At 36.6% G+C, this 21,576-nt stretch overlaps 1 protein-coding gene across 4 annotated transcripts in view; it reads left to right on the top strand.

Moving 5' to 3' along the window:
• The window catches only part of ABCD3 (ATP binding cassette subfamily D member 3), a 114,743-nt gene that overhangs the window by 83,374 nt on the left and 9,793 nt on the right, over positions 1-21,576 (top strand). For all 4 annotated transcript variants that reach the window (XM_060622200.3, XM_060622203.3, XM_060622209.3 and 1 more), the window contains 15 exons: positions 118-215; positions 560-683; positions 1,226-1,282; positions 3,238-3,380; positions 6,965-7,034; positions 9,079-9,148; positions 9,238-9,335; positions 9,452-9,543; positions 11,125-11,216; positions 11,298-11,373; positions 11,500-11,563; positions 17,410-17,487; positions 17,594-17,659; positions 17,756-17,845; positions 18,322-18,441. In XM_060622200.3, coding sequence (XP_060478183.2) covers positions 118-215; positions 560-683; positions 1,226-1,282; positions 3,238-3,380; positions 6,965-7,034; positions 9,079-9,148; positions 9,238-9,335; positions 9,452-9,543; positions 11,125-11,216; positions 11,298-11,373; positions 11,500-11,563; positions 17,410-17,487; positions 17,594-17,659; positions 17,756-17,845; positions 18,322-18,441 — 1,338 coding nt within the window. The remainder of the gene's footprint in view (positions 1-117; positions 216-559; positions 684-1,225; positions 1,283-3,237; positions 3,381-6,964; positions 7,035-9,078; positions 9,149-9,237; positions 9,336-9,451; positions 9,544-11,124; positions 11,217-11,297; positions 11,374-11,499; positions 11,564-17,409; positions 17,488-17,593; positions 17,660-17,755; positions 17,846-18,321; positions 18,442-21,576) is intronic.

Raw genomic sequence — 21,576 nt, 5'->3', positions numbered from 1 at the left:
TTTGGACTGTCGGTAATAACAAATCATAGGATTTAGGGACATACCCAGTGAAAGAGAAATAAATTGTAATTTTATAAGTAGAAATGTAGTGAAACCAGTCATATCTGTTTGTTTCAGATCTCTCTGGTTAATAACTTCTTGAAGTTTGGGTTAAATGAGCTCAAACTGTGCTTCCGCGTAAGACTAACTAAATACCTCTATGAGGAGTATCTCCAGTAAGTGATAACCTATTTTTGTATTAAAAATGCTTAAATTGAATAGAAATGCTTATGATATTGAGATATAGAGGTTTTTCCTTTGTATTGAATATATTTTTCAAGGGAATTGCTCTTGGACCCAGAAGCATACAGGGAAAGCCCTCAGTAATTTAGACTCTCCTACGGGCCTTTCCGTTAATCGACAAGTCATCCCTCTCTGGATGTTCTTCCTTGTTTCTAAAATCAGTTAGGACAATCTTTAGGGACTCTTCCAGCTCCTGACTTTTCTGTTTCTATGAATTTACACTATGTGCTAAAATGTGATTGTTTGTTTTAATGTCATTTTTTTACTGCTATTATAGAGCTTTCACATATTATAAAATGGGAAATCTGGACAACAGAATAGCCAATCCAGACCAGCTGCTTACACAAGATGTAGAAAAGTTTTGTAACAGTGTAGTTGATCTGTATTCAAATCTTAGTAAGGTAAGTTTCTTTATTTTCTTTTTTTAAACTATCAGAAAATTATAGGTTCATTCAATTATTTCAACACATGGATGTTTTGATAAAGTAATAGAATTAAACAATATTACAAGTAGAAAGAGCCTTTTGTTTTATAGGTGCAGATATATAGAAACCAGAAAAGGTGGTACTAGATTTGGGGTTCCATCTTAGGTCCTTGTATTCAGTGTCTTTACACTACATTGAGAAACTACTGGGTTACTAATGGTTAATTATCACAGTAGAGCTTCCTTAGTTGTTGGAAGGTGATACATGTTTTTCCCACTTGATGGTCGGTAGACATTGGTCATGCTGTCTCTATTTTAAGTTTTCAAGAATGTTTCTTTTATGTATTTGTTGATCTATATACTGTTATAGTACATTATATATATATAGTGGGAACTCTACGTGTTGACAAATATGTGTTAAATGTTGAATAGTATTTTATATTTGTTGTGTTGTGTTAGCTATATATCTATGCATTCCGGTTCTTTTTAATTCCTTACCTTCTAATATTTACGTTACAGCCATTTTTAGACATAGTTTTGTATATCTTCAAGTTAACAAGTGCAATAGGAGCTCAGGTGAGTTTAATCTCTTTTAAATTGCTCTAATATGGTGTTGTAAATAGCTGGAGTGTTTGTAGGAGTTTTTATATATCTCAAAGAATGTGCTTTTATGACATGTACCTAATAAAGTCTAGTTTATAAACTCATACTGTACTAGAGACTTAGAAAGTATTCTAATTTGGTGTTTTAATTTTCCTTAAGGCAGATACTTGGAAAGTTTCTGTGGCATTTATAACCGGAAGTGCTTTAACAATGACATACATGTACTTACTGTTGTAAAGTAATGGCTAAATAAGAAGAGATTTGGAGGCAGCCATTTTAATATGAAACTTGAATGTTAAAATGTCAGAAATACCTTTAGAGTGGCTGTAACTGTTTATTACATCATATATAATTTTATAAAAATGTAAATGGTTGACTATCTCATGAGCCTTATTACCCTGTCTTTCTGATACTCGTGTTGGTAACAATGACCTTTAGATTTTCTCTGAGTATTCTCATTGAAGTATTACTTTAGGCATTTAATACATTATTGTTACATATTTATCACACAACCATGTAATAATGTGGCCGTTGTATATATATGTGCATGTGTATGTGTACACATTTTGTAGTTGAGAATATATGATTTCTATAGTGGATTTAGCTTTTTTTCCAGAATACTGGGAAAGTAGTTTTTTATTTGAATTCTCTTATCTACCTTACTAACTTTTTGCTACGCTGTGATCCAAGTTTAATCATTCTTCTAGTTTGTTTTTACTATAAGCAAGTGAATAGGCCTAATGCCTCTCTCTCTCATCTGTGTGCTCCAATATTTTTATGGTACTTAGTACATTTTTATACTTAAATAATCTTTCCATGTATCCCTGTTATCCAATTCTGATTCTCAAAGGTAGAAACTATGTTTTAGTTCTTTCCTTTGCCCATTCTTGCAGTAATTGTTGAACTGCATTGAATCAATCATATTTAATTAAAAAAATATTGAATACACATTATAGTCCACACATCTTGTGTTAGGTGGTAAGGATAAAAAGATGAATAAGACACAGTTCCTGCTGAAGAAGGTTTACAATCTAATAACAGAATAGATATTCAGATTATTATAAGGTCAAGTGCTAAGTTCAGTAACAGAAGTTTGAATAAAATCTTTAGTGTCCGGAAGAATTGGAGGTGATATTTGAGCTGCTCTGAGGAGGATGAGTAGGCATCCATTAGATATGTCAGGTTTGCCAGGCATAAGAACAACTTCATTGAATGGCGTGTTCAGGAAGTCGTTTTTTCAGCATGGCGGAACATGCGATATAGGTGGGAGTGAGGGAGTACCTGTGATGAACTTGGAGAGGTGAGCTTAAAGCTTCTCCCTTGGGTTGGTCAGTGGGTGATGTGGTGACTCACCAAGTTACAAGCTGTGGCAGCTGCAGGCAAGATGTAGAGGGAAGGGCAATTAGAGCTGCCTTGGGGGACTTTGCTTGAGGCCCTACAGAGTAGTGAGGTGTTAAGTGTATGGTACTTACTTGGAGATATTGTCTTGGATTCTTAAGAGTGATGGGGGTAGAGTTAAAAATTTGGGAGAAGAGATCTAAGGAAGAAACCTCAGGGAATATTAACATTCCAGGAGAAGGCAAAAAAAAGAGGTCTGAGACTTTCTGTGGAATCTTAAGGGAATATCAGGAAGAGTTTCATCAGAAGAGTTTTAGATGCTATAGGAAGAGTGTAGACTGCAATTAGGAATTTTTGGGTGAACAAATTCAGGAGAGCGTACAGTGTTGGAGGAAGAGTTGATGAGTAGTTAAAAGGATGAAATGCCCAGTGTGTCCTTTCTCAAAAAAGAGTTAAGAGGAAAAAATTAACCAAAAGAGCAGTTTTTCTCAAAGCCACTGGAGCTAATTATAGAAATTGTACATGTTGCATCCGGTGAATGTATTATGATATCCTTAAACTTTGTATATTCTCTCTTCCAATAATAATAGGGCCCAGCAAGTATGATGGCCTACTTGATTGTTTCCGGGCTATTCCTAACTCGACTTAGAAGACCCGTTGGTAAGATGACAATAACTGAGCAAAAGTATGAAGGAGAGTATAGATACGTTAATTCCCGGCTCATCACCAACAGGTAAGGAGCAATGTATTAAAGGAATTTAGCTGTGGAGCACCTGGGTGACCCAGTCAGTTAAGCGTCTGACTTTGGCTCAGGTCATGATCTCATGGTTCGTGAGTTCGAATCCCACATCAGGCTCTGTGCTGTCAGCACAGAGGCTGCTTTAGATCTCTGTCCCCCTCTCTTTCTGCCCTTCCTCTGCTCCCGCTCTCTCTCTCTCAAAAATAAACAAACATTAAAAAATAATAATAATCATTAAAAAATGAAGGAATTTAGCTGTATTAAAAATGTGTTTTTATGAATATTGATGTCATATAAGTTAACTCCAAAAAGTGTGGTAGACAGTGTTACTAAAATGGTGTTTGTGAATTTCCCTCTTTTGAAAATATACATTATGAAAGATAATCAGTTTTATACAAGAGTAATCTTCCACATTTCTAACTCTTTTTCTTAACTGTGTAGTATCCTTGGTTCACCTCTTCATAATTTTCTGTTCATTTCACTTTAAACATGCTCAAAATATAATTCAAATTCTGATTTACTTACAATACTTCTTCAAGGAAAGTTCTATCTCAGCTTATCCACAAATACTTTTGAGACTGTTTGGAATTCTTAGTAATTCAGTCTTCCTGCATCTGTCTCTATTTTCCTATTTTCCAGATAGTTTCCAAAATAGGAAGAAAAAGTATTAGGCTTTGGAGCCAGCCTGACTAGTTTCAAAATCTGCCTCCTCCATTTACCAGTTATATATTATACAACTTTCGGCAAGTTAGTTATAGCTTCACTTTTCTTGTTTATGATAGATAATATAGGGCTGTTGTGAGGATTAAATATGAAATATATACAAAGCTTCCAGCACAGGTTTTGATATGCAGTTTGTACTCAGTAAATTTTCTCATGTATTAATGTATGTATGTATTAATCTGTCAACCTTACCTCATTTTGAGAATCCTGATCTTTATTTAGTACCCCATAAGCATTTACAGACTTATTCAGAATACTTTTTTTAGGGGCACCTGGGTGGCTCAGTTGGTTAAGCGTCTGACTCTTGACTTCAGTTCAGGTTATGATCTCACAGTTCGTGGGCTTGAGCCCTGGTCAGGCTCTGCACTGACAGTGTGGAGCCTGCTTGGGATTCTCTCTTTGTCCCTCTCTTTCTCTGCCCCTCCTCTGCTTTCTCTCTCTCTCTCTCTCTCTCTCTCTCTCAAAATAAATAAAAAATATTTTAAAAATATTACTCTTTTAATAATTCCCTCTTCCTTTATTTCCTTGCATCGCTAAAATGGTAGCAATGTTAAATAGAATTTTGTGCTGTAGGGAGGCTGAGGAATAGATGATTGGTTGAGTAGAGAGGTGATTTACCAAGTGAATGGAAGATGGTATCAGCTAGAATGCTTTCTTTTACAAGAAACAGAAAACCCTGATTCTGGCTGTAACAATAAGGACATTTACTACTTGACATAAGAACTCATAAGATGCCTGTTCCAGGCACAGCATGATCAGGGCTCTGGCTCTTCTTTTATGTTCTCTTGGCTCAGCCTTCCTTTGTACGTTCCTCTTTTCCTCAGCCTAAGTTTTCTTGTGATTACAAGATGACGAAGCAGTTCCAGATGTCACCAGCACTCCTCCCCTGTAAAAAGTCCAGAAATCAGAACAGGCCATCTCTTCATGAGAGCAGGAAAACTTTCCCGGAAGTCCCATGGCTGACTTTGTGTCACCTCTCATTGACCAGAATTATCACTTACCCATGTCTGAAGCAGTCACAGTAAAGTGATTGCCTGAGACCAAATGGAACTCATTCCTTGTAGATAGGTAACTAAGAAAATTGGAGTTCTCTTAGGAAGAAGGATGTGGAAGAGAATTAATGGTAGATGCCCAGCCATAGTATTCTAGGATGTTTTTGCCCTTTCAGGTTTTAGATTGGGGCTAAAATGACTCAGTGGAATGTTTACTTTATCTTCCTCCATGGGCTTAAATGTGCAGAGGAGGTAGAAGGAAGCGAGAAACTAATTATAGGTATAGAATTGTTTTTAAACTGGAACTCTGATACCCTGGGGCTCTATATGATTGTGTCAAGGAAATGGTGAAACACAGGTCGAACGTGATTCATTTTTTTTTTTTTTAAATTTTTTTTTTTTTTTTAACGTTTATTTATTTTTGAGACAGAGAGAGACAGAGCATGAACAGGGGAGGGTCAGAGAGAGAGGGAGACACAGAATCTGAAACAGGCTCCAGGCTCTGAGCTGTCGGCACAGAGCCCGACACGGGGCTCGAACCCACGGACCATGAGATCATGGCCTGAGCCGAAGTCGGACGCTTAACCGACCAAGCCACCCAGGCGCCCCAAACGTGATTCATTTTTATACGAAGTTAATTTTACTTGAAGGGGCTGAGGCAAGAGCTACCTTGTTTTTATAATGGGAAGAATGCAGGTACATTTTGGAGTAGAATATGCAATTCACATAAATTTTTAAGGGAAAAAGAGACTTTAAGGAAATATTGGGTGTTTATTGAAGGCTTTTCAACTCTGCCCTTAGACTCCTATGTAAATCTTTACTTTTCTCTGCTGTAAGAGCTACTTTTCTGGGAATGTTTACATCATACTGATGTATGGGAAGACTAGACTTGAGGGTCAGGTATGGTTTACAATCTTATCTGCTTGACTTGCTAGCTGTGTGACAACAGATTTTCTTAACTGCACTTTACCTTTCTTCATCCGTAAGAATGCCTTTTTTCTTCTAGTCAAGATTCTTGTGGCCCTTATGGACCCATTCAGTCCAGCTCAAGAAAAGGAGAGTTGTTGTGAGGAAATGGTGGGGTTCCCAGAATAAGAATGACTGTTCAGCTGGGCCTCCTGGAAGCTGGCACTGTGAAATCATTTGGAGTTGGTTTGCTTTTCAGTCTTTCAAAGGCTGTATGTCATGGCATCGCTCAGTAGCTTCTTCTACCTGTTATTTATCCTCTCCCTCCTGTGTGTAGGGTCTATACTCCATTTGTCATCTATAATGGCTGTCCCAGCCCTGCTTTCCTATATATCATAGCAGCTTCCTTCTTATTTTTTATTAAAGAAATTAATTAAATTTCTGAGGACTCACCCGGCGCATCTTTTCCAACCAGGCTACGGGTGGCATATGCAACATATGGCTGCAGTTCAGTCTGTGATCCGGTTAGGTGTGTGTTCCTGTGCTCTCTGGTCAGCTGAGCTTGGAGCAGGATCTCCAGCACAGAACTGTGGCAAGACACACCCATTAAGCCTATAGTCTTAAGTGTCCACTGAAGTTTTTTTTTTTAATGTTTATTTATATTTGAGAGACAGAGACAGAGCATGAGTGGGGAAGGGGTAGAGAGAGGGAGCTACAGAATCTGAAGCAGGCTCCAGGCTCTGAGCCATCAGCATGGAGCCCAATGTGGGTCTCGAACCCACAAACCGTGAGGAGATCATGACCTGAGCCGAAGTCATATGCTTAACCTGCTGAGCCACCCAGGCACCCCCTAAATGTCCATATCAATAAAATATTCAGTCATCAAATACTCTATTTCAGTTGTTTTTCACGCATAGATAATATTAAAATTAATTACTAAATTATTTTCTTTAATAGTGAAGAAATTGCCTTTTACAATGGAAATAAGAGAGAAAAGCAGACAATCCACTCAGTCTTCCGAAAACTGGTAAGATAACATGCTTGAGGCTCGTGTATTTATGGAAAGATTATTTTTGGCCCGTGACTATCTGTATCTATAGGTATATATCTTTAATCCTTAAGCTATTCATTTTTAAACAGCTATGAAGTATTTTTATGCTGTATTTTCATAAAAAATATAAGAATAAAAACTATCCTATTAGTGTATTAAGCCTCCCGTTACAAACATTATTTATTCATTAAAATAATTGTCAGTGTATTTTTAGAGATGCACAGGCGTCTTATTTAAAGATAAATTCTTTGGTTTCTGTAGCATTCTTGAAGATATTATTATGATGATTATTATTTAGAATAGGGTCGGCAAACTGTTTCTGTAAAAGACAAGATAGTAGATCTGTAGCTTAGGCTTCTTAGACCGTATGGTCTGTGTTGTACCTATTCAGCTCTGCCCTTCAAAAGTAACTCTACACTCTATGTAAATGAGTGAGTGTGACTGTGTTCCAATAATACTTTATTTACAAAAATACGTGGCAGGCTGCATTTGTACTTTGGGCCATATAGTTGGTTGACACTTGATTTAGGTTTCCAAACATTGTTTCTTGTGAAAACTGTACATACATCGGTTCTTTTCTTGCCATTTGGAAAATTTGAATTCAAGGAATTTTATTCATTCATTTAAAAGATACTGAGTGCCATCTAGGTGCCCATGCTTGTTCCAGGTGCTGGTAATTTTGTGGACGTGACATACAAAATCCTGCCTGTAAGGAGCTTACATTTAAGTGGAAGTTTGTGAAATTAAGTGTATATTTGAAGTGATTTAAAAAGGTTAAGGAAAGTCATTTTAAATTCCTTATTTCAGAAATTGGATTTTTGCCTTACTTATATTTAATGTGACTGAACTTTGATAGTGCTTACTGATAAAATGCATTTACGGTAATTTTCCAGGGAACTGCTGCTGTTCACCAGCTCACTCTTTACCTGGGTTGCTTATTCTTATCCTTAGATTTTAGCCCCAAAGTTAACAGCTTATTGTGGCTTTGCCTTCTCTGGTTAGTCTATGTGAAATGGCCTTCCCGATTTAACGATCTGTTTCTTTAAAAGCATATATTGCAATTTATATTTATCTTACTTGTTTTCTAGTTTGTCTCTTTCATGAGGATGTAAACTCCATGAGCTCAGGGACCTTGTCTGTTTTATTCACTGTTGTATCTCCAGCATTGAGCATAGCATATAACACATGGCATTTGGTGAATAAATGTTCCAGTCATTGTACTTTCACAAGAGGTAGTAAGAGTAAGCCACCCTGACATGCATGGAGTGAGCAAGTTAGTCACAGAATAGAAATATCAAGGAAGATGGTATTCCTGGCCAAGAGAACAACAGAAGGAAAGCCTTAAGACAGGAACATGTTTGAGGAACCAGTATCTCTGGAACTCAGAGAGGAGGAGCAGCTTAGATTAAATTTAGGATAGAGCCCAGTGCCAGATCATGCAGGGCCTTGAATAATCTGATAAAAAGGCAGAATACAAAACATTTTTAGATTTGTTATTTTAAGGTACTGCATTTAACTGAGATTAAAGCTACAGACTAGGGCTGCGCAGCATTGATTACATTAGCACTTGGTTCAGATGCAGTGTAATATGATTCTTAGAGAAAGCATAGACCAGATGTCTCCAACTAAAGCAAAGCACTGAGTGCCAATCTAAGCAGCTAGTGTTTTACCTAAATTAGCTCATCCTTCTGTTTTGTTGTCGTTGTTTTAGTTCTTGATCATTTTCAGCATATATGTATCTGACCATATTCTGAATACAATATTATGTGCAAATAATACCACATTATCATTTATATGTGATTTCCATTCTGTTTGCATAAAAATGGTTTCATAGAGTATTTTTGTGGCATCTACTCTGATCAGCACTGTGCTCAAGAAAATGTGATGTACAGTGTAATCAGAGATCGTAGGCACTCTAAATATTCATGGAATAAATCTTATAATTTTTTTATTTTTAGGGTAGATTCATATTTTTATATACGTACAATATATATATATATTTTGTTTTTGCTTCTGCCAGGTGGAGCACCTACATAATTTCATTTTGTTTCGGTTTTCTATGGGCTTCATTGATAGCATAATTGCCAAATGTAAGTATGCTTTGAAATGGATAGTGGAATGAGATTTGTGGAAAAAGTGAAGTGTTATTAATGTTTCAATCCTAACTGTTTTGTGTCAGATCTTGCCACTGTTGTCGGTTACCTGGTTGTCAGTCGTCCTTTCCTAGATTTGTCTCATCCTCGACATGTCAAGAGTACACATTCAGAACTTCTAGAGGTAAAGTATTAGTAACCGTTGTCATAATAAATGGAAAATTTCAATATAAAAACAAATAAAAGCTGCTTTTTAGTCTTAGAAACATAAGTGAAAACCAGTATTTATTTCTTTTTAAGGATTACTACCAAAGTGGAAGAATGCTTTTGCGAATGTCTCAAGCTCTGGGTCGGATAGTTTTGGCTGGCCGTGAGATGACGAGATTGGCCGGGTAAGTAAGATTAGTAATGATGAACAAACAGTTGCAGAGAAGTTTTAAAACTGTGTAATACTTAATGATTGTGCCCAGTTGAGGTTAAGATAAGGGGCAACTGAAGTCCCGTTTCCTACTCCTGGAAGCTGATTTAGGACCTTTAGAGAAGATTTTTCTCTGATAGTAAACTTTTCATGTTTGCTTAAGACAGCTGTTTTGAGCCTTCAACCAGGTTAGTGGTTCTTAAGCTGTCTGCTCTACGGACACTAGTATTCGATAAGTTGGGAAATGTTAAGTCATGGCAGTCTTTTCTTAATTTACAGAAAATTAAGTTAATGAAGAGAATTTTTGCATTTGAACTTTTTTGTCCTCCTCTGTACTTTTTTTCCCCATAGGTCTTGTTACTGGCAACCTAGCAAAGGATAAACACAGATGAAGTTGATTTTAATGGGTAAAAAGTAAAAAGTCACTTCGTGGTGTCTGTGGCTGCAGTTGTAAATATGGTCATACTGTTAGGTGAAATTGTTCTTAGACCATAAAATGGAATTAAATATTTCAGTATTTTAAGCTCTAATATAAAGGGCTTGGTATGGTGTAAAAAACACCATCATGTAAAAAGTACTTCTGAAGAAACTGGATCACATCGGATCCTTCCCAGACCTGTGACCCATCCGCATGTTTCTTCTTTATTCTTCCTTATGTTCTATGGCAGTTTAGGGCTTCATTGCAAGATAGAGGAGATTGTCTACTGCTATGAGGAGTCTGTTTCTCTTGAGAATGCGGACACTCTTCCTGCTTGTTAATAACTTTTCTCATGTCTTTATGGTTCATGGTAGATGGGGTGCTTCTGTTCCTTTGGAAGGTTTCTGCTTGATTTTCACTCTTTTGATTCTTTGATGCAGATTGCTTTCTCTTTGACCATCGTGTTATTTTTATTTCCTCAATGTCTTGGCATTAGCTTTGATTTCTCTCTATTGCCACAGTGATTTCCAGCTAATATTAACACTTCATCTTTTCTCCCTTTTGAAGTAGGAAAGAGAGGAATCATCCGTATTTGTCCATGTTTATAGGAAGGTAGCAGGCATTTTGGCATACTTGTAATAAACGCCTTCCTCAGACGGAGAAGCTAACTATACTTGGCATTGTAGCTCATTCTAGCAGGAACTCGGTCCATACTTCCTATGTCTAAGGAATGCACTAGTACTAGTCCTTAGTCTACTAGTCTAGTATCTACTAGAAACTTCCTTAAAATTCTAGTGGCATACAACTTTCTTGTCTCACCTGTTAAAAGAAGTAACTATGTGTTGAGGTGGGGATCCTATGAAACCTCTTCCCTTATCCTGTTCCTGTTGTCCTACTGAAACATAATAAAGCATGCATACACTATTAGCGCTCATACTTTCTGATGATAAGACTTCTTCTTTTAGGTTATTTCATTTAAACTAAATTATAATTTTGGAAACGAGTTCAGTTTGAATAAGTTTTGAACTTACACAATGTCATATGTCGTTACATCTCAAATAAATAACAAAAATAATAGAGATATGATGGCCTTTGGAGTTTTCATTAGGACTTTTTTTTGTGTGTTTTTTTTTTTAGTTTTACTGCTCGGATTACAGAATTAATGCAAGTACTGAAGGATTTAAATCAAGGCAAATATGAACGCACCATGGTCTCACAACAGGAAAGGGGTAAATATGAATGTACTGGGCCATGTAGTTTAAATTTTGGCTGACATAATGTGGTGCTTTAATACTTATTTTCCACTTAAGGTATTGAAGAAGGAGCACAAGTCATTCCCTTGATACCTGGTGCTGGAGAGATCTTCAATGCTGATAACATTATAAAGTATGTATTGAAAAGTTCTTTAGCACCATAAACATTTGCTAACTGCATAATAGCCTTTCTCTTTCAGCTGCATTTGCTTAGTATTTAATGTAAAATTTTAATTTTTTTTATCAATTTCCTCTGTAGATTTGATCATGTTCCTTTAGCAACGCCAAACGGAGATATCTTGATTCAAGACCTTAATTTTGAAGTAAGTTTTTAAATGATTGTATAAAAGCTTAGATCAGATTCAGAAAGTGAAATGGAAAACTGTTTTCTGAATATTTAAAATAACTGTAAGGCTTGTCTTAGTCTCTGAATCCGCAAAATTGTTTTAAAAAGTAAGTCTTTGAAACACTTAGAAATCTATTTTTCTTAATTGTCAGAACTTTAAAGTTTCCTATATTACTATGAAAAAATCTTTTGCAAATGAAGTCTGTCTCAAGAAAGCGATAGAAGGTATAGTTACTTGTAATCTCTGGTGAGGAATGAGTATTTAAACATGCAATATAATTTTATTCTAAGTTAAAAAAAACTATGGTTTGGTATTGTTTTGACCGTGCAGGAGGGTCTGTACCTATACAAACAAAATACAGAATTTGTTATAACTGAAAACATGGAAGAGCAGCACAGTAGCACTGCAGTAACATCTCATGCCAAGTGAATAGTGCTGCTGAGTCAGTGTGGTCTGTTAATCAAATGGGGATATAGCAGACGCCATTAAAAAGAAGCAGCAAAGATGCGTAGTTTTGTGATTTATAAGACATTCCCAGACCTGAGGAACTATAACTATTAGGTTATATGTCTGTTACGACTTTATGAATAGTTCAGATCTGAAAATCTTGTTGATTAGTAACAAATTCCTATCATGGAGGCTGTCTCCCCAGGTCTAGATATCATTTCTCTAGAACAACACTGTCCCATTGAACCGTCTGCAGTGATGGAAATGTGCCATGTTTGCTTTGTCCAATGTAGTAGCCACACTTAAAATTTAATTTTAATAAGTTAGATCTTAAATAGCTACACGTGACTGACCTAGTGGCTACCATATTGGACAGCACAGCTCTAGAATTCTTCTCCACATGCCTACATGAGTGGCCTTCTATAATTTGTTTTATGTGGAGCGTCTTTTCAACTACTTTCACTTTAGAAATGTCTGATAGTTGGGGCCCCTGGGTGGCTCAGTCGGTTAAGTGTCTGACTGCGGCTCAGGTCATGATCTCATGGTTCGTGAGTTCAAGCCCTGCGTTGGGCTCTGAGCTGTCAGCTCAGAGCCTGGAACCTGCTTCAGATTCTGTGTCTCCCTCTCTCTGCCCCTCCCCGCCCCTCACTTTCTCTCTCTGTCTCCCTCTCAAAAATAAATAAACATTAAAATAGTAATAAAAAAGAAATGTCTGATAGTTGATAAAATAAGTATCATTACTGGATTTGTTTTGCAATTGTTATAATCTTCAGCAAGTCTTCGATTTTGTTCCTGTTAGTAATGTATATTTTTTAAGTACGTCCCCACTTTCTTTTTAAGGAACTATAAAAATGAAAAATGTTAGCTATGCAAAGTACTTTGAACTTATTTGACAATGAGTATTATATATTACCATATTTATTTTCAAGCCAGGAAACACAAGAATACATAGGGAAAGTGTAAATATAATTGGTAAATAATGAATGACTCCCAAGTATCCCAGAAGTGTCTCATTTAATTCTCGGTGTGCCAGTCATTGTGGTGTGCTCCCTTGGCATAGTAGGTAAGCCATCTACCTGGCTTGATTTCAGGGATAAAGAAGAGCTCAGAACCCCATTTTTGTTACACCAGGGTGAAGGAGGGCCATAGGATTTCTCCAGTGAAGAATCCTCTTGGCCCTTTCTCCCACTTTCCCTCACTTTGTCTTGATGCAGAAATAGATTACACCAACAATACAGATGTATACTTGATTAAGCATAGTGAGAATGGATTTGGGATCTATACGTACAGATACACGGAATAGAAAAGATCCCGATTATTGTCTGAGGTATTGCCTACTTTGTCACATGGGTATCATGCTAAAGATGTCACTCTCCTTTTAGTCCTGAAGCCCTTCTTTTTAAAGTCCCTATGTTTGGATTTAATAAACTTCTGGCTAGTGCCTATAGCTTCACTTTTATAGTCTCAGAAAGACCGTTACTTTTTGCTCTTATTTTGGTTTCACTTGGAAAGTCTTTTGAGTCCCTAGTTATGCCCCTGCTTGTGTGTTACTTTGTGACCATGTTTCGTAGGACCTGTGATCTCTCCTGTTGATTCTTATTTTGTTTTCTCTTCCAATGGAAACTGTTTCTTTGACTTGTGCTCTTTGGGCCTAGTGTAATATATTCCTCTTCTGTCTTTCTCTGAGTTAGGTGTTTTAAGTTAGACTTGGCTTTTTCTCCTTTATTTCTGTCATTTTCCTTAATGTAGCCTTCCTTTATTTAACAAACATCCTTTACTTCTTTGTAACCTTTAGTTATTTTCTACCCATTTGGCTTACTTGAAAATAAGGATTCCTTTCTCCTGAAAAGAGGCATAATAAAACAGACTTGGCCACCAAAAAATAAATGTTTAATGCTTTATGGTTATTTTGTCTTTTGGGTCACCTAATAACAAGATAATATACACCTCTTTAGGATAGGAGATTTTATCCCTCATTCCTTTATAAACTCCCCCACCACAGATGTATTTATCCATTCAGATGTAGACTGAAGAGACCCTCAGAGATTAAAGACTTGTGGATTATAATGTAGGCATTAAAATAGTACTTTGTAAGTTACTCAGATTTTTACTTTTTTAGTAAGGCACATTTATAATGTTTGAAGAAGCCTGTGAATCTTCATAAGCAGCATACTTTTGTATATTCTCTTTTTTACTTAAATCATATTTATGTGTACAACTGTTTTTGATGAAGTCTTATATCTGGGGGAATATTTTATTGGTAAAAATATAGTGGTACAGAGCACTTGTTGACCCCTTAAACTGATCCCAGAACCTCAGTAATTATAGTGTTATTAAGGACTTCGTAACTATAAAAGGCCATAAGTGAAAGTTACCCTTGTCTTTTAGTCTTCATTTAAGCTGGGGTGGGGGGACATTTTTATAAATCTTTACCATGGAAAAATTATCGCTGGCTTATCATGACTCAGTCATAATCAGAAGTTTGCCCACCATTACCAAAAGCCATGGGGGTAAAGTTATGGCTGAATCCAAGACATTTGAGCATAAGAGAGTGCTTACAGATGTCTGTAAGTCTAATTATTATTTTTACATGTCATTATAAATTTGGTTTTTGGATTTCCTGGCATATTGCACCAAATAGAGTGGAGAAGTATTGGATATCAGTGAAAACCACAATGAACAGTTAGGAACAGAAGAAGGTCTATATGATTGATATGACTCAAAGCATAATAGTGGGGAACCATTTAATTAACAGTCCTGAACTTTAGGAGCTCCTAAGGAATCACCATTATAGTAAAGTAAAATTATTATATATAATCAGAAATATTCACTATATTCAGTTTCACAGGAAAAGGTAATAGGTAATTCCTTAGAAGTCCATCAAAAAGATTCTTTAAAAATAATTTCTCGGAAAATGGGATAGTTCATTTTTCTGGAAAAATCATTCAGTATAGTTCATTCTCTAACACTGAAGTACATAAGATGTGGTATTTTTTTGTAGATCAGTTATGTGGTAGGCTAGTCATTCTCAACCATTTTTTTTTTTCAATATATGAAATTTATTGTCAAATTGGTTTCCATACAACACCCAGTGCTCATCCCAAAAGGTGCCCTCCTCAATACCCATCACCCACCCTCCCCTCCCTCCCATCCCCCATCAACCCTCAGTTTGTTCTCAGTTTTTAAGAGTCTCTTATGCTTTGGCTCACTCCCACTCTAACCTCTTTTTTTTTTTTTTCCTTCCCCTCCTCCATGGGTTTCTGTTGAGTTTCTCAGGATCCACATAAGAGTGAAAACATATGGTATCTGTCTTTCTCTGTATGGCTTACTTCACTTAGCATCACACTCTCCAGTTCCATCCACGTTGCTACAAAGGGCCATATTTCGTTCTTTCTCATTGCCATGTAGTACTCCATTGTGTATATAAACCACAATTTCTTTATCCATTCATCAGATTCTCAACCATTTTTAAAAAGAAGCTCATTCTTTTGTTACTGTGGTAAAATATACATAACGTACAATTTATCCCTTTCTACCATTAAATTTTTTTATTGTGGCAAAATGCACATAACATAAAATTGACTCTTTTAACCATTTTTTAGTAAACAGTTCAGTGCCATTAAGTTCATTTATAGTGTTGTGCAGCCATCACCAACTAACCATCTCCACAAATTTTTATCGTAACCAACAGAAACTCTGGACCCATTAAACAATAATTCCTGATTTCCCACTCTCCCCAACCCCTGGTAACTACTATTCTACTTTATAGATATGACTATTCTAGGGACCTCATATAAGTGGAATCATACAGCAGTTGTCCTTTTGTGTCTAGCTTATTTCTTGAAGTTTCATCCATGTTGTAGCACGTGTCAGAATGTCCTTCCTTTTCAAGGCTGAATCCTATTCCATTGTACGTATAGTCTACATTTTGTTTATCCCTTCATCCTTCTGGGTTGCTGCCACCTTTGGCTGTTGTGGCTAATGCTGATGGCTCTGTGTTTCATCAGAGTAAAAGGCAGTCCTTTCAGTGGCTCCCAGTGCCCTGTAGGATTTGCCTGCACTGCTTTCCACCAACCTCTTACTTCTCTCAGCTCTTTTCCTACTACTCCTTCCTCTCTCTCAGTTTTCTCAACCTCTTTTCTGTTTTTTGACAAGGATACGTACATTCCTGCTTCAGTGCCTTTGAACCAGCTTTTTATGGGTAGGGTTAGGCTAGAGCAGTCTTCCTCTAGATAAACTCCTAATTTACTCCTTTCAAAGTTTCCCAGTTGTCATTTCCAATGAGTCCTGGTCTGGCCACCTTCAAAACGTAACCTCCCCTAACCGCTTCCAAATTTCCTTACCTTGGTATATATTTTTTTCCATAGCACTTATTTTCTAAGATACTGTTTAGTTTACTCATTTCTTGTGTGTATTCTTTATTTTATGTCTCTCCCACTAGAATGTAAACTGGTACGGGCAGGTTTTGTTTTTTTTTTTATTCATTAGTATAGCTCCATTACCTAAAGCAGAACCTGACACTGAGCATTCCAAAAGTATTCATTCAATTAAGTAATAAGAACATAAGGCCTCAACAGTTAAAAAAATTTGTCAAAGGCAGGTTCCACAGCTAGCGTAACTCATACCTTTGTTGTCTCCTTTCCTGCTGTGATACATTGCTCTGTAATGTTGTGAGCTGAAATTCTAACCCAGGTTTCTGATTTTTCACAGGGTTGATTAACACTTATATGAGACCATAAGCTCAGAACTTAACCACTCTTGATTACGTTTTTTTCGTTTAACTTTACATCATTGCAGAGCGATTTGGTGGCACTTGTAAATATTAATAATGCATATATACTTCTAAGAATCTGATCTGTATAGACACATTTCTCACCAATGCATAAATTCACTCACTGATTCCAGTTCATTGCAGTATTTAAAAGAGCAAAGCAAAATGCAAAAGACCTAACAAAAAGGAGGTAGTTAAATAAATTAGGGTGCATTCTTAGAATGGAATACACTGTAGGCCTTTAAAAATAGAATGGGAGGAATCTGAGTATACTGACTTAGAAGAATATTTGTGATATATTATTAAATAACATATAGAACATACATAGTATGATTCCATTTTTTTTTTTGAAAACATATACACACATACTTGTTTTCAAGAATTCTCAAAATTTATAAGCTGCAGTCATTGACTTTTAAATGAAAAAAGTGAGTAAATATTGAAAGTAAACAAAAATGAAAGGTCAACCAAACCCTCCACTGCTTCTACCTATTATCACAGTTATAGACAAACTAAAAAGCTTATCGTTAGCAAAGAACAATTTGACTCAAAAGAAATGTTCACTGAGTATATATTCCCTATTAATTCATGGACTGATTTTCAGGTTCGATCTGGGGCCAATGTTTTAATTTGTGGTCCAAATGGCTGTGGGAAGAGTTCACTTTTCCGTGTTCTTGGTGAAGTAAGTACAAATTGGCCTCAAGATATTGTAGTCTTGTTTTGCCATATAATCTACTACATGGTGAAATTTATAATTGCTCCTCTCCCCCTTCCTTTTCCTTTTATAGTTATGGCCTCTTTTTGGAGGGCGTCTAACTAAACCTGAGAGAGGAAAGTTATTCTATGTTCCTCAGGTAAGACCTTGTTTATTTTGTAATCTTTGATTTAAAGATCTTTTCATTTATTTTTAAAGAATTCACTTATAATAATTTTTGCTCTGCCACTATCAGAGACCTTATATGACCCTTGGAACACTTCGAGACCAAGTGATATATCCAGATGGAAGAGAAGATCAGAAAAGGAAGGGGATATCTGACCTAGTAAGGAGATGCTTATGGACTAGACCTACTGGAAATCCTCCATATCAGATTCTTTATCTTAATCAGTTAAGCATTTTAACTGCCAGGTAGTTTATCCTAGCCTGAAAAGCCTTGTAAAACCTTGTCATTAATTACAACTTTCCAAGTTGAGGTAAGATGTTATCTACTTTGCTTAAATATGGTTTGGTGAATTTAACCTGTCTTTATACTATTACTTTTTTTTTTTTTTCATTGCCCTTATCTTTTAATTATATGCAATAGTGTTATTCTCTTTAAGCTACCACATATGTCAAAGTTAGCATAGATAGGAAGTAAAGGATTTAGGGCTATCTTTGTGCCACATTCTTTTGTGAAATGTGCCCCTGTAAGTAATATTGGCAGTAGAATTACAGCGATTCTAGTTTAAAAAATAAAGCAAGCTAGAGAATGTTGGTTTACATTACGTGTGATTTAATCTTTAATCATTTTGCTGAAAGGTACTAAAGGAATACTTAGATAATGTCCAGTTGGGTCATATCCTTGAACGTGAAGGAGGCTGGGACAGTGTTCAGGATTGGATGGATGTCCTCAGTGGTGGAGAGAAACAAAGAATGGCGGTAAGTTATTCTTGGACTATATTGCATGACAGGGCAACTGATTGCTTAGGGTCACTCTTACAGTCCAGTATTTTGATTAATCAAGGCACACAGTTTTATCTTAATCTTTTTATTTAGCAAGTATTGTTGAATGGATTAGTTTAAATGATAATAGAAATGCTTGAAAATACATAACTTGCATGTACATTTAGAAGTCTGAAAAATCCATAAATTTTCTAATTATATTACTATTAATTCATTGGGGATTAATTAAAGTTGGGGAAACTTTCCATCACATTGATCCTGGGTTATATGGTAGTCCAAGATGTCTTATATCTTTTTCCTGTTGACCTCTCACTGAAGCTTTTCTTTCTGAAATATCAGAAGGTAGTAGAAATCATCCACTCTAACTTTGTTCCCACTTTATTCTGTTCCTGCCCTTCCCTCTACCATTATGTGTGTCCTGGTTTCAGGGCTCAGTATCTGCTACCCAAAATTATTTAGATTTCTTACATTTTCCTAATATGAAGAAGGGTTTGCAAGGAACTGTTTTAATTTTATGATTGTCTAAACTTATTCCTGATCAAACTTGACTACAGGACACTGCATATTAAGAGTGATACCTTGAGTACTCTGTTAAGAGGGATAACTTTTAAAGAGTCATTTTCTAACCCTGCATACCATAGTTTGCGCAGATCCAGAGGAATTTTTTTTCCAGTGTGTTAACCTTGTGGAAATTAGAACTGTGGCTAAGGAAAAACAGTAAAAGAAATGGCTTATTGCTGAATTGCTTACTCATTATCTTTAGATTCTATTCTCCCTTTTCTGTTGCCTCCTATTCCCTGATACTGCATATTATTTTTCCCAAAACATACCCATTCTATATGAACTTAATAGTGATTTGTCTGGCTAGTGCTATAGCATAAGATTAATTGATAGAGTGAAGAATGAGTCATAAACAAAAGAAAAGAGATGTCAGCCATACTCAAAATGGAAATTGGGTGGTAGGAGTGAGAATTTGAAGTGATTGGGGTTTCTGGAATCAATTTAGTAGATGACTATAGAAATAACTACAAGTCAGTAGAGCAAATTTAAATTCTTGTTACCATGACTTCAAAGAAGATGGAGGGATAAGTCAAGATTCACAAATGGACACAGTATAAATCCAGAGAAAGAAAAATAAATGTGCTGAACTAAGAACTCTATGTGTAGGGTACAGAAGGGATTGTTCTCCTTTGAAGATAAGAAGTTCAAGGTCTGGAGGAGTGAGAGAATGTGTTAGGGAGAGGACAAGGGCCAAAGAAGGAGCCCTGTAAAACCAGATGAGCCACTCTGGAGCGCCTGGGTGGCTCAGTCGGCTAAGCGTCGGACTTCACCTCAGGTCATGATATCACAGTCTGTGAGGTCGAGCCCTGCGTCGGGCTCTGTGCTGACAGTTCAGAGCCTGGAGCCTGTTTCAGATTCTGTGTCTCCCTCTCTCTCTGCCCCTCCCCTATTCATGCTCTGTCTCTCTCTGTCTCAAAAATAAATAAACGTTAGAAAAAAAAATTAAAAAATAAAATAAAACCAGATGAGCCACTCTGGAGTTGGTTGGGAAATGGAGGAGCTTACCCATGACAGGGCTGCACGACCAAGCCATTGGCAGGTGTGTTCTGTGTAGACCAGTGTTTGCAGAACTGACTGAAATTTAAAATCATATTGCTTTGCTACCTTCAAAAGGTTTGTGGGGAGAGAGAGAAGGCTAATGCAACAGATGTTGATGTTGGTGAAATTGGGCGAAGAGTTTTTGTGTGGTCACTTTACTGTTCCTACAGTTCTGGGTAGGCTTGAAAATTTTCAAAGTAAACAATTGAGGGAAGAGAGGACATAATTTTTATAAGTTATAAAAATTATAATTTTTTAGGAGTAATAAGCTTGAAAGGTCTAACCACCCCAAACAGTGAATCTGTAAGAGTGATGGTTGGTATAAACAGATGAACCAAAGGAACTTTTGGGTAAGGAAAGTCACATTTAAATTTGAGGGAATGGAATAATACCTTTGAATAAAGGGAGGTCTGGTGAACACATTTCTAAAAGTTCCTTGAAAAACGTCAGTATAAATGTAGGGAAATGAGATTATTATTCCATGATCTTAGTGAAAAAAACCTTAATTATGGTATAATTTTCACAGAGTTCACTATTAGCTGGGAATCTACTCTGTGCAGGCACTGAGATAGGTGCCTGCCCTTGATAATTGAGTGAGGAGATACAGATATTCTCAGCTATCTCACACACAAGGCAGTCTTCAGTTACAGCTGTAAGGAAGGTGCACTGGGATAACACGAGGGAAGGATTGGTTTTGCGTGGCAAACTCTATCTAACTCTCCTGGCAACCCTGTCAATTAAGGTACAGACAAGGGAAAGCCTTGCAGGCTACTGAGTGGCAGAATGGAGATTCAAGTGCAGGTGGGTCTGACACCAGAATTCTTGCTCTTTTTTTTTTTTTTTAAAGTTTATTCATTTATTTTTGAGAGAGAGAGTGGGAGAGGGGCAGAGAAAGAATCCCAAACAGGCTCCACACTGTCCTTGTGGAACCTGATATGGGGCTGAAACCTATGAACTGTGAGATCATGACCTGAGCTGAAGTCAGATGCTTAACTGACTGAACCTCCCAGGCACCCCCAGAATTCTTGGCTCTTGACCAATATGTGATACAGCCTCCAGTGTCCAGGTGGACTGTCTGTCCAGTTCCCTTCTCTCACTGTCTGTTACAGTCTCAAGTAACATCTTCCTTACCTCCCCTGCACTTGTTTGGGCCCAGCCATTACCAGCCAGGGTTGCTCTACCCAGTATCGTTAAGTTGCAATATCTTACTTCTCTGATTGATAGTTATCTTTCCTACTCCTCTATTCTTGTTCTTCCTATTTAGGAAAGTTTTTTCTTTTTAATTATGAAAAAGTATGTATGATAGAAAAGTTGGAATATTTTTAAAAGTATAAAGAAGGGCCAAAACCCCCCTTACCAGAGATACCATTGTCATAAAATTTTTAGTGTTTTTTAAATCCATTTTTGCAATTCTTTTTCTTTTACCTAATTGGCAACTGTCTCCTTGCTTCAGACACCCTGATATTTTGAATATTGACGCATCCCTTTTCTTATGATTGATAAGTCCCCTTC

This window comes from Panthera onca, chromosome C1 (assembly GCF_046562875.1).
Source record: "Panthera onca isolate mPanOnc1 chromosome C1, mPanOnc1 haplotype 2, whole genome shotgun sequence".
NCBI classification, from domain to species: Eukaryota; Metazoa; Chordata; class Mammalia; order Carnivora; family Felidae; genus Panthera; species Panthera onca.
Note: the sequence above shows the minus strand (reverse complement) of the source record. Positions and strands in the feature narration are given on the sequence as shown.